Source organism: Austrofundulus limnaeus, unplaced genomic scaffold, assembly GCF_001266775.1.
Source record: "Austrofundulus limnaeus strain Quisiro unplaced genomic scaffold, Austrofundulus_limnaeus-1.0 Scaffold4, whole genome shotgun sequence".
Taxonomy (NCBI): Eukaryota; Metazoa; Chordata; class Actinopteri; order Cyprinodontiformes; family Rivulidae; genus Austrofundulus; species Austrofundulus limnaeus.
Genome location: NW_013952406.1, coordinates 4,759,416 through 4,771,084, shown reverse-complemented (window position 1 = coordinate 4,771,084; position 11,669 = coordinate 4,759,416). Strand labels below are relative to the sequence as shown.

Genomic DNA, 11,669 nt, shown 5'->3' with positions numbered 1-11,669 from the left:
ACACAGTATACACAATCTGCATTTGGCACAATTTTCATGAAGAAAATCATGTTTTCACAAGGAACACTGTCATTCAGTCTGTGCAGAACGCTGCAGCGAGGTTATTAATAAAGAGCCACAGGAGAGCTCACATTACACCTATTTTAGCCTCTCTGCACTGGCAGACATCTGGTGAAAATGTCATGTCATTAGCACCTCTAGTAATATATTTACTGAGAAAAATGGTGACGTGTTCAATACTTATTTTACCTGCTGTATATATATATTTTCTATCAGTGGAAGTACAGCATTTATTCAAGACTTTTTGCACTCTTTGGTTTTCTGTACATTTTCAGTGTATCTGGCCTTGCACATCTTTCTGTAAATAGAAGAAAAAAAAATCGTATTCTAATAAACCATTTTCCACCGTTTTTGTTGGTGTCTGAACAAACCTGTGTCTCACCAGCTGGTCYATGTTCTAACAAAGTACAGTGATTGTGTCTCACTAAGGCTGACCACTAAATTTTATCATGTCACAGGGAATTAACTATTCACTAAATTATTTCTCTGCATAAGTATAAAAACCACTCAGAGCAGCAGGTACCTTTTTTTTAGTGATTATTCACCCACAGTTCTGTTCCATGGTGATAAAAGCATCACAGCTTTACTATTGAACTTTGTAAACAGTATTAATAATTCATGTCAAACTGARTAAAATGGGTATCAGTGGTCGTGTGTGAGAGAAAAGAACCATCTAATAGTAACCGCATGCGTTACTAATATTCTGCATTGAAACATGTTGCAGTTATTTAATATATAATTCAATCCTTAGTGTTTTATATCAAATAGAATAAGCAGTTTGGAAGAAAGCACAGCAAAAAATACATGTTAATGCAAAATGAGGACTTGTAACTCCCTAATGAAGCAGAGGTAAAGTCTGAAATGACACATGAAGTTGTGARGACAGGATTCTTGGGTATATTGCTGGTAGAGTGAAACTCGCTCCTCCAAGTGCTGAGTTTTGAACATGACATTTGCTTTTCTGAGCCTTGTTTGGWCTGTAATGCCCCCTGGAGGCACAGACACTCTTCACGACTGAATGCACTTGTTTCTCAGTTTAATGCAACGTGCAGTTTACTATATTGTGTTTTAGAGTTGCAGCAAAATCCATTTTAATATCAAATGTATGATCATGTAAAAAAAAAAAAAAAAAAAAAAAAAAAAAAACACCAATTCTGAACACAATTTTTGTGAGGACAATCTTACCTGTAATATAAAAATGCTGCAGGTAATAGATGTTTTATTTGGCTTTAACGACAACACAGTGAAGCAGGCAGGACTGTTAGAATAACTTATCTGTCATGTCGGAAACCATTCCCAGAGCAGTCCTGCATTTATTGGCTGGTATAACTGCTCAATCAGACTCATCTCAATAAAATATTAYATGTTTTGTGACTATTGTGGCCATGGCTTGTCAAACACACTTATGACAGTTCAATCTTGTTAAAGCCCATACCATAACTGGTCCGTCCCCATGCTTTACAGTACGACTTAAAACACTCAGAATCCTGGCTTTTATCATCTGACAACATTCACATATTTTAACTCATACATAAAGTTGTGGTCTGTTCTTCATTCTGTCTAATCTCTCTCTTTTTTAATTTTGAGAATTCATTGATGGTTTCTTTTACAAATGCTGCCACACATTTTTGAAACTGCCTTCWAACGTTTGCGTAGATTTAAACGTGGCATTATTTTTGAGTAGTCAGATGAGGCACAGAGGGAAACCTATTCTGTGCAGGGGGATGTTACCCCCGGGCCTCTCACTGTGACCTGTTTCAGTTCACCACAGTTAGGCCAAGCTATGAATGCCTGTGGGACTTTTTCTTTTTAGCCATACTTATCTGTAAAGCTTTAAAATGTGTTTATGGTTTTTGAGGAAATTGTATGTTTAATTTCCTTATTATAAACACAGAATTCTTTCATAAAAAAGTGCAATACAGTTAAAAATATACAGAATTTTAACTTAATAGTTGTTCTGTAAAGTCATAAAAATGTAACTTTGATTTAAAACTTAAAGTATGAATANTAGTTGTTCTGTAAAGTCATAAAAATGTAACTTTGATTTAAAACTTAAAGTATGAATAAATATACATTACTTAATTTTCCAAATATTTCCATAAAACGCTGAAAAAATACTRCGTAATTTTTTTTTATGTTTAGATACAACTTTTTTATGGCCCCGCCCCAGCTTACGTTGCGTCGTAGTCATGGTGATTGCGTCCCCCACTGGTCCAATCAGAAGAGGCGAAGGAACCACGTGTGTATTGTTTAAACTGCTCAAATCAGCCCGAAGCACCAGTACGATGAAACTTCCACCAAACTGAGTGATGGCCGCCGTCGTGTCTGTAAGCACCGCTGGCAGAGATGAGAACACAGACACCGGGCCCGGCTTCGCCTCCCGTCCGCTTAACGGAAGTTATGACCTCGCTGCGGAACAAGAAGAGTGGGCGGCTGGAGGTCGCGGGTTCTCCGAACTTTCCTCCGGCGGGGAAGAAGAYGAGACGGCCGGACGCGAGTGTCAGCGAAGGGTCGACGAGGACGTGATATCACTCAGCCCTGAAGAGATTGAGAGCCGACTGGACAGAACACGCCGGGAGTTTTACAACCGCAGGAAAATAATAATAAAAAGTTTACCTTCTGACGTTAGTAATCAGGTAAAAGAAAAAAATAGCAATCAATTAGTTGGCCTCATCGATAACTGACTGATTGATTGATAGCTTTGGCTAATTTTAGCATAGCTTCAGTCTGTGTTAGCTTGCTAGCCATAACTTGTATGCTACAATTTTTATTTTTTATTTTTACTTTTTTATCAAATATTTTACTTGACTCCRCTTATATATTATGTAAAAATCAATACACCATTCAGCTGCACCTCTTAAACTTTTCAAAAGTGTATTTTAGTTAAATTTGGTCAACTGAGTAAATACCAGGTGATCGGATGACTCACTAGTCAGGTCATCTGTGGCCTGAACTCGGCCTTTTGTTTTGGCAGCAACATTTAGGAACTTGGACATGTTTAAATCAACAAAAATGTCAGTCATTTCTAATCAACAAATTGTCATTGTTTTATTTTTAATCAACCCAGGAGATTTTCAGGTGTTTTGTGTTACTTTAGCTTGTGTTTTGATGACATGATCTACATTTAAGTTTGGAACGTGCCTGACTCGTGGGGAGCAGTGGGCCTACGGACCGTACCATTGTTCACAGAGAGGGGGGGTTTAGAGAGGGAGTTCGAGATGTGAGTTGGCCATTTAACTAAAGCTGGAAGGCGTAGAGACAAAACGTTTCAGAAAACGCTAGAGAGGTTAGGCTTGATTTGTTTGTGAATAGGCCAAAGCGACACAGAACAAATTTTCCCTCAACAATGAGGGAGTTTTTTTCCTCCCTTTTTCTCACACAGGTGCACTAACTGCTTCCCTGTGGACATGAAGGAGTTAACTGTCACTCATTTAACTTCCACAGACAGAATCTAAAAAAACATTAGAATAAAAAGATCCACACATGATTAATAAAATGTAACATTTTATTGTAAATGATGTATTTTTTTCTTCTATTTTTTTCCATCATAGGAGGTCCATGAGCTGTTGGGAAGCTACGACTTGAAGTACTGCTTTGTTGACAAATACAAGGGCACAGGTTGGTCTGACTCTGACCCATCATGTTTCTAAACAGATGCCTAAAAGAAGATTAACACAATTCAGTTGTGATTCGTTTGAATCCACATCACAAGAGTTTCAAAAACAAAGACGATTCCAAAGAAGTGTGGTTTCCTAAGCATGGAGTCCAGTGTTTGTTTTAAATAAAATAAAATAATAACATGGGTAATATTTGCTTGTAAATCCACATTTTGCTTTAGATTTGAAAATCTCCTTGAATGAGAAACAAAGTCCTTGTTTTTTGAACTTCTTAAGRTTGGACTTTCAGGGATACACAAGAGATTAAAAGTTGGAAGCTAATTACAACAAAACCTATTTGACACCTTCAGGACTTTATTTTGACGGTCAAAGTTCCAGTCATTTATCATTATAGCCTTAAGAAACCATATTTATTTCTTCTCACTAAATAGAGCAAAGGTCTCCACATAATTATTCGAAGCTGAACGGTCACGTGGTGGTCCGGCGTTTGTTTTCGCACACGCCTTTCAAAGCTCCTGAGACACGCCGAGCTCCTGGGGAAACCCTTCCCTCTGGAGTCTACACTTCAGGAGAGAGGAAAAGAAAACTCTTATCTGTCGTAATTTGTACATAAATCTGTCCCTGTTAAAGTTGCCCCTGTAGTTGGATTGCTCCGTGCACATCTGTTTTATCCATTCACGAGTTTTTGTCTTTGTCTTGACAAATGTCTGCTCCCGGGTGCAACAAGTCGGCTTCTGGAAGCGATTAATTAAAGCAAAATTTCTCATGTTCTTATGCCTTATTAAATAACATTAATTTCTTACGTGGAAACGGCGTAAAAAGTTCTCTGGTGGGTTTTTGAAGGTTTTGTAAGGTTTGAAGCTACGGGCAGAATGGAGTGATTTCGACAGTTCCTGACGCACCATGCAGAGGCCTTAACTTCCTTGTCACAAGGTCACGTCGAGCTGCAATCAATTTAAATTCACCTGGGTCATCAATACTGTCGTGAGCTGCATCCACATTCAGGAGGCTGGACTTGTTTAAAGAAACATGAGCTCAGAATAGGCGTTTTGAAYTGCTTTTCCTATTCAGAGCAATATTTCTCTAGAAGGTGGCAGACAATAACGAGGTAATAAAAAGAAAACCAGATGGTAAATTCAGGGAATGCCTGGTATTTACCAGACGGTTGTAGCACAGAAAAATTACAGCATTATCAACATTTAGAGCCAGTCACGTTGTTTTACAATGAAAAGGCAATAACATTAAAAAGTGTCCGAGGCTAGATGTGGCTTCTTTTGKTCAGGGACAATTAGTTTGTTTTAAATGTCTTAGATTCTTGTTAGTCTCCATAAAAATGTGTGGTTTCAGTCTGGCAGAAATAAAAATGCTGCTTGCTGACATTGTGCCACCAGCATCATTTTTTTAATCAGGCATGCTTAAGGGGAAGCTGTCAACAACAAGGCTTTCTTTTTGAAACCTGCCTTGCATGAAAGCTGATCTTTTCTCTGCAGTCTGCTTGAACAGATCCCACTCCCTCAATTTACATCAAACTTTGTGTTTGTTTGTTTGTTTGTTTACTTTCCCTCAGCGTTTGTGACCCTTCTCAACGGGGAGCAGGCCCAGCGCGCCATCAAAGAGTTCCACCAGTACGTCCTCCGGGACCGGGAGATTTCCGTGCAGCTGCAGCCGACCGACGCGCTGCTGTGCATCGCCAACTTGCCCCGAGCCTTCAGCCAGCAGCAGTTCGAGGAGCTGGTGCGGCCCTTCGGCAACCTCGAGCGCTGCTTCCTGGTCTACAGCTCGTCCACGGGGCGTTCCAAAGGCTACGGCTTCGTGGAGTACATGAAGAAGGACTCGGCGGCCAGGGCCAAGTCCGAGCTGCTGGGGAAGCAGCTCGGTTCTCGCATGCTGTACGTCCACTGGACCGAGGTGGGCTCGCTCACGTACCCGCTGCTGCACTCCAGGTGTCTGTGTGTGGACCGCCTGCCCGCGAGCCTCCTGACCGCTCAGGATCTCCGCCATTCCCTGTCCGACACTCACATGCCTGTCTTCTGTCAGGTACTTACCCACTACTACTCATCATATTTTTACTATAATCAACAGGTTCTGGCCTTCATGTCTGATCTTTAGTGGGTTCTTCATTCAGCTGTTCTAGATTCCTGCAGTGTGAAGCCAGATTAAAAGATTTTGTAGCTTAGTGAGTGTTAAGCACTACCATGTCAAAGTGTTTTAAGTTGTGGGGATAGGGATTGATAAAGGGATTATAACGATTGTGTAATTGTTTTGTAAAGTTCTCCATGTTTTAGTCCTTTAGCACCTTTGCCCCAGTTTTTATGTGGCCACTCAAAGGTTCTATAGCGGTATGCTGGTTTCTATGGGGATGACCACCTGACTCCCCCAGGTGGTGTCATTCAGCAGGCTTTTCTGGAATGAGAGGGAGCAGGGGCTTTTGACTGGTATACAAGCTTTTTTTTTTTAGTTTCAGATGGCAATTTTAAGATTGTTTTACAGAATAATGATTGTGGACTTTGATATTTCAAGGGTAACTCTTTTGTTTTTAGTTCTCCTTTTAACAAGATTTGATTCAATTGTTTTGGATGTTGTGAACTCTAAAGTTAATCTCAGACTGCATCGAATGATTAGTAGTGGTGCAACAATACGTGGACCCGTATCGAACCGTTCAATACATACTATGTATCGAACAATACAGATTTAAAAAATTTATTTGATCAACTTGTCTTCTGAAGATGCTCTGTGTTGAAGGATCAGTGGATCTGTGCTCGACTACTCCACCTAGGCTGCATTTTTGAGCTCAGATCCACTGAGGAACTTGCTGTTTCAGCAACATTTAATTTAAAAACTACTTTTGAGGTTAAACAAATGTTCATAATTAATTTAAATAAATTACAATTTAAATAGGGCATGAAAATTTCACTTTATTGTATCGAAAAAAATATTGAACCGTGACATTAAAGTATTGAACTGAACCAAAAATCGTGAATTTTCCGTATCGTTGCAGCCCTAATGATTAGACATGGACATTTTAAGCGACGTGCAGAGAACACTGCTCCTATTAGTTCATCAAATTTGCCTGTTTTTATTAGACTTTGGTTTAAATCACTGCCCATCTCTTTAATATAAAATATTATGCAAAAGAAAAGCTGCTTGAACAGGAGTTTACTTGTAAATGATTAGTTTAACCTTTAAACAGATTGAGTAGATTAGATGAAAATAAAATGCTTAAAAATAATTTCACCTGATTTTTGGACACAAATTAGTTATTTTGCTTAATTTTAGCACATTTAAAGTACATTTTSATCATAAATTGCACTAACTGCATTCTTTGGAATGGAATAATTGCTGTGATCAGAGTTTTTAAACGGTGTCTGAAATTACATAACCTTTTTAATTCCTCCTCTTTATAGCTGGCTCAGGGACAAGATGGAAGTTTCCGGCGTTTCGCCGTGTTGGAGTTTTCCACTGCAGAGATGGCTGAGGAGGCACAGCGCCTCGCAGATGGCAGGCTGCTGGGCGGGACACACATCAGGGTGTCCTTCTGTGCCCCCGGCCCTCCTGGAAGAAGCATGTTGGCTGCTCTGATCGCTGCACAAACCATGGTATTACTGTTTAGGCAAAAGGCTTAATTCCCGTCTATCCGCGGCTGCCACTTAATCAGTCAGAGGGTGATGCCTTCTCTCATTGTTCCTCCCTCCCCAGGCTTTAAACAGAGGCAAAGGTCTCCTCCCTGATCCCACAGCCCTGCAGATACTCACAGGCTTTAATAACTCTGCCACCCTCAAGATGCTGCTCAACCCTCTGTCACAGGGACACAAGCAAGGTTAAGAGCCCTCTGCAACATTTTTTCAAATTAATTTCATTATAGGTTTTATTCCTTGGATCTTGATTTTTCTTTCTGTCCAGGCCTCCTGGGAGCAGCCCCTGCAATGCCGCTGCTAGCCAACCCYGCTCTCTCAGCTGCCCTGCTGCAGGTGCTCCTACAGAACCAGGCCAAAGCCCAGCAGGTACCGACAGCCTCTTGGCCCCTTCCCTCGACACGCTCCTTCCTGCTGCTACTTCATCCTGTTGTTTTGATTCACCCTCAACTTGTTTTCTCGCCGCTCTCTGTTCTGTCCCTCCATGCCATTAGCAAGCTTTTCTGGGGAATCAGCTTCTTTGGGCTCAGGTGCTGCACAGTAAAGAAAACCCTCTTTTCCCTTGTGTGAGTGATAATGGTGCTTAGTGTTTGGCTGTCCTGTGTGTGAGGGATAGCTAGATTGCTTCCAAACGTGATGTAGTTTGTAATAGAGATTGGATTTGCCCGGCTTGGTAAGCTCTCTCTGGGAAAAGTGTGAAGATTTTTTATGTTTGTGGTGCTGAATGCTGTGAAACTGTCCTTTTTAAAGGGATGATCTGATATCTTGTAAGTAAACTTTAGTGGCAGGCAGAGTGACCCTCGTGACACTGATCTGTCCTTCGACCCAACAGGCAGGACTCATCGGGGACAATCCTCTGGCTGCTCTGCCCATCCAGCAGGGAGTCCATCTGCTGGGAGATGTCCCTCAAGGTTTGGCATCTTTCAGTCCCAGCCGGGTCTCCTTGAGCAACTAATGACGTGTTTGTTGGTGTGCTTCTGATTGCAAACATCTGTATCCCCTTTTCCCCGTTAATCATCATCTGCACTTCTTATATTTGTGATTTTTGTTCCACTCACATTGTCCAATTAGGCTTTAATCATCTGAATTCTGTTTCTAATACTGAATGTGAGGGACATTGTGCGTAACATCAGTTCTGTCATTTCTTAAAGGGGACCTATTATGCAAAATTCACTTTTTAAAGTTTTTTTTTACTCAACTTTGGGTATGTACTTCTAAAAAAACAGTCCTAGGACCAAAAAAAATGCACCATGGGGCATATTTACTGTAAGTAAATGTATTTTAAATGTATATTAACGACAAGTTTTATACTTCCGTCATTTTGTGATGTCACAAGCTGTACGACAACCCACCAGAACCTGCGTTCAGCCCCTCACCTAGCAACCCCCGGTTGAAACTCCACCTCCTCAATATAAAAAGCCATCACGGTGTTGTTGTGTAATGCGCAGCTCATTTCACAACAGGTCTCCAATTGGCTATGTGCACAATATGGCTTCTGCTAACTTCCGGACAAARGTTATGAGATCGAGTACTTCCGGGTAAAGATCTCTGTTATTCAGGTTGGATTGTTTGGATAGGAAACGGTTGAAAAATGAGCATGTCAGGTGTCCAGAGGAAGAAATTGTGCTATCAGCGAGTGAGCGGATCATCGTTACATTGTNTTCTAATACTGAATGTGAGGGACATTGTGCGTAACATCAGTTCTGTCATTTCTTAAAGGGGACCTATTGTGCAAAATTCACTTTTTAAAGTTTTTTTTTACTCAACTTTGGGTATGTACTTCTAAAAAAACAGTTCTAGGACCAAAAAAATGCACCCAGGGGCATATTTACTGTAAGTAAATGTATTTTTAATGTATATTAACGACAAGTTTTATACTTCCGTCATTTTGTGATGTCACAAGTCATACGACAACCCACCAGAACCTGCGTTCAGCCCCTCACCTAGCAACCCCCGGGTGAGGCTCCACCTCCTCAATATAAAAAGCCGTCACGGTGTTGTTGTGTAATGCGCAGCTCATTTCACAACAGGTCTCCAATAGGACAATGGGCAGAGTGTTGGACGAGAGAGCAGCACGGACACAATTTAATTATTTATTTTCATTCGTTATGAACACGTTTTCTCATGTACCTCTATTGTTTAGCTTATTAAATCCTTGTTAAAGCCCATTTGTTCGAGTTTCTGAGGTATTTTGACCGCTGCTGCTCCCTGCTCTGGTAACAGCATGCAGAGTGAGCGCAGAGCAGAGGAGGGAGAGAAGAAAAAAAAAGAAGCTGCGACCACAACTCTGCCTCTGGGTCTCTCATATGGTTGTACAACGGAGCTTCTGCTATTATTAGCCATGCTAACATAAACTCTGGCTTTGGAGGGCGGAGTTAATGTCAACAGATTTTTGGAGGGCGTTACCAACAGAGCTCATAAACATAAACAGCTCTTCTGAACTGAAGTCAGAGCCGGCAGAACTAGAAAATGGGAAATTTTATTATCTGAGAATTATTTTGTGCATTAAATTGAATGAACATGGTCTGGATAGCCCACAGACATACCATAAAAMTTTCTAGGACCMATAATTGGTCTCCTTTAACAAATCAAGAACCTGAGTTTAGGACAATGTGACTTATGTTTTCTATTAGAACATTTTCTACAACTGAACTCTTTTAAAATCAGTTGTTATTTTGTTATCCCAGGTCTCCAGTCAGATCCTCTGGCCCCCTTAAAGCCACTGTCACTTGGCAGGGCCCTGTCACGAGAGCAGGAATCTCCCACATCAGTGTGCAGCTACCCCCAGACTTCTCCCCCCACACTACCAGGCGTTTCCTTTCCCCTGATGGGAGGCATGATGGGGGCAGACATGCTCGCAGCACAAGGGGTGTGTTTCCATACGTGATCACAGATGCTTTTTTATTTCTTTAACCTTTTTTTTATTTTTTAACCTCTCAAAGTGGTAATGTAATAAAGTTATTCTTATTCAATGTCAGGTACTGAGTGAACTCTCAAAAGATGTGAACCTTCCCCAGAGCGCCTTCCTCAATGCCAACAATACGTTTTCCTCGGGTAAGTWGGAGGAAAAGTGGGAAGAAAAAAAAAGAAACACTGCTTACTTTTTTTTTTACAACAAAAACTATGGAATTACCACTCGTGAAGGATGTTTCAGGTGTTTAATTTAGTTTAAAAAAATCAGACATACCACAAAACTATCCTTTTTTTTTATTCCAACCTTCTTGAATAAAAATAAACAATAACAAAGACAAAAAAAATCTAGTCAGTCATAGTTTAAAATAAATGCAGACTCTGTAATTTTCAGTTTTCAAACACCTGCATCAGATTAAATCTGCCAATTAGTCTTAAAAACTGAGTGCTCTCACCTTTCTGAGAGGTGTTGCACAAAGCAGATCGACATGAAAAATGGATGATGAAACTGAAAAATGGTAGTTTTGTGTCATTTTCTTTTTAAATACATAATTAAACAATTGAAAGAACATCCTCCAAGAGTGGTGATCCATAATTTGTTTTTCTTGATCTTGTTTTGTGTGAACTCAAAGCACTCAGCTAAATATACTGTTTATGTCCCCTGTTTTTATTTGTCAGGAGCAAGCTGCAGACCTCACCCCTACAGGAAAAGGCCAACATTAAGTAATTTGTCCAACCAGTACACCCATCAAAACATGCAGCAGAATTTTAATCTGCGCTACCAGGACTCTTACAGCCCTGAATATCCTCCTCTACACCAGGTAACTGCCTCTTTATCACTGCCTCATCTGTGCACTGGTCTTCATGCTTGTCCTTTAATGGCATTAATATATGCTGCTTTACTGCCGCACATGWGCTAAGCTACATGACGTGATGTGGTCTGATGCCCATCTGCTGTTTCTCCCCAGGATGCCCTGGCCCACTTGTACGAACAGCAGGAGAACGTTGATAGTGGCGTCTCGGCAGGATTCAGTCAGCAGGTAGGGTTTGGTCTGCCAGCTCAACGTGGCTCAACCCATTTCAAGTTGARAAGTTACTTTGCTTTTAGTAGCAGTTTTTCAAATTGTTGTGACTTTTCGYAGCTCCCTCATCACCTCGGCTACAGCGAGCGGTTTTCCAGCTACTCTTACCCCTGCAGCCCGCCCCCCTCCTCGTTCTTCAGCTCAGGGTCTGAGGTTTCCRGTGACGGCAGCCTCCCCACCGCCCACCTCAACAGGGTACGTCTCAGCTTGTTAAATGACCAGAACCTTGTTTGCAGTGGTGGGCAGCACTAATCTAAAAATTAGTTCCACTAACTCAAATATTTAGGTCTCCTAATTCTAAAGCACTAATGCACTGAAAATTTAGCAAAAGCTGATTCTAAAGCACTAATGCACTGAAAATTTAGCAA

General features: G+C 40.9%; 1 protein-coding gene across 2 annotated transcripts in view; it reads left to right on the top strand.

Annotated features, from left to right (window-relative positions):
* The first annotated feature begins 2,344 nt into the window (after positions 1–2,344).
* The window catches only part of raver1 (ribonucleoprotein, PTB-binding 1), a 14,404-nt gene continuing 5,079 nt past the window's right edge, over positions 2,345–11,669 (top strand). Inside the window, exons 1-13 of one of the 2 annotated variants that reach the window (XM_014024419.1) lie at positions 2,345–2,696; positions 3,612–3,678; positions 5,245–5,714; positions 7,082–7,273; positions 7,374–7,494; positions 7,578–7,678; positions 7,804–7,875; positions 8,142–8,220; positions 9,997–10,178; positions 10,288–10,363; positions 10,898–11,040; positions 11,188–11,259; positions 11,362–11,496. In XM_014024419.1, the coding sequence (XP_013879873.1) occupies positions 2,370–2,696; positions 3,612–3,678; positions 5,245–5,714; positions 7,082–7,273; positions 7,374–7,494; positions 7,578–7,678; positions 7,804–7,875; positions 8,142–8,220; positions 9,997–10,178; positions 10,288–10,363; positions 10,898–11,040; positions 11,188–11,259; positions 11,362–11,496 (2,037 nt within the window). In that variant the 5' untranslated portion in view covers positions 2,345–2,369. The remainder of the gene's footprint in view (positions 2,697–3,611; positions 3,679–5,244; positions 5,715–7,081; positions 7,274–7,373; positions 7,495–7,577; positions 7,679–7,803; positions 7,876–8,141; positions 8,221–9,996; positions 10,179–10,287; positions 10,364–10,897; positions 11,041–11,187; positions 11,260–11,361; positions 11,497–11,669) is intronic. The other variant, XM_014024427.1, reaches the window with a different exon arrangement.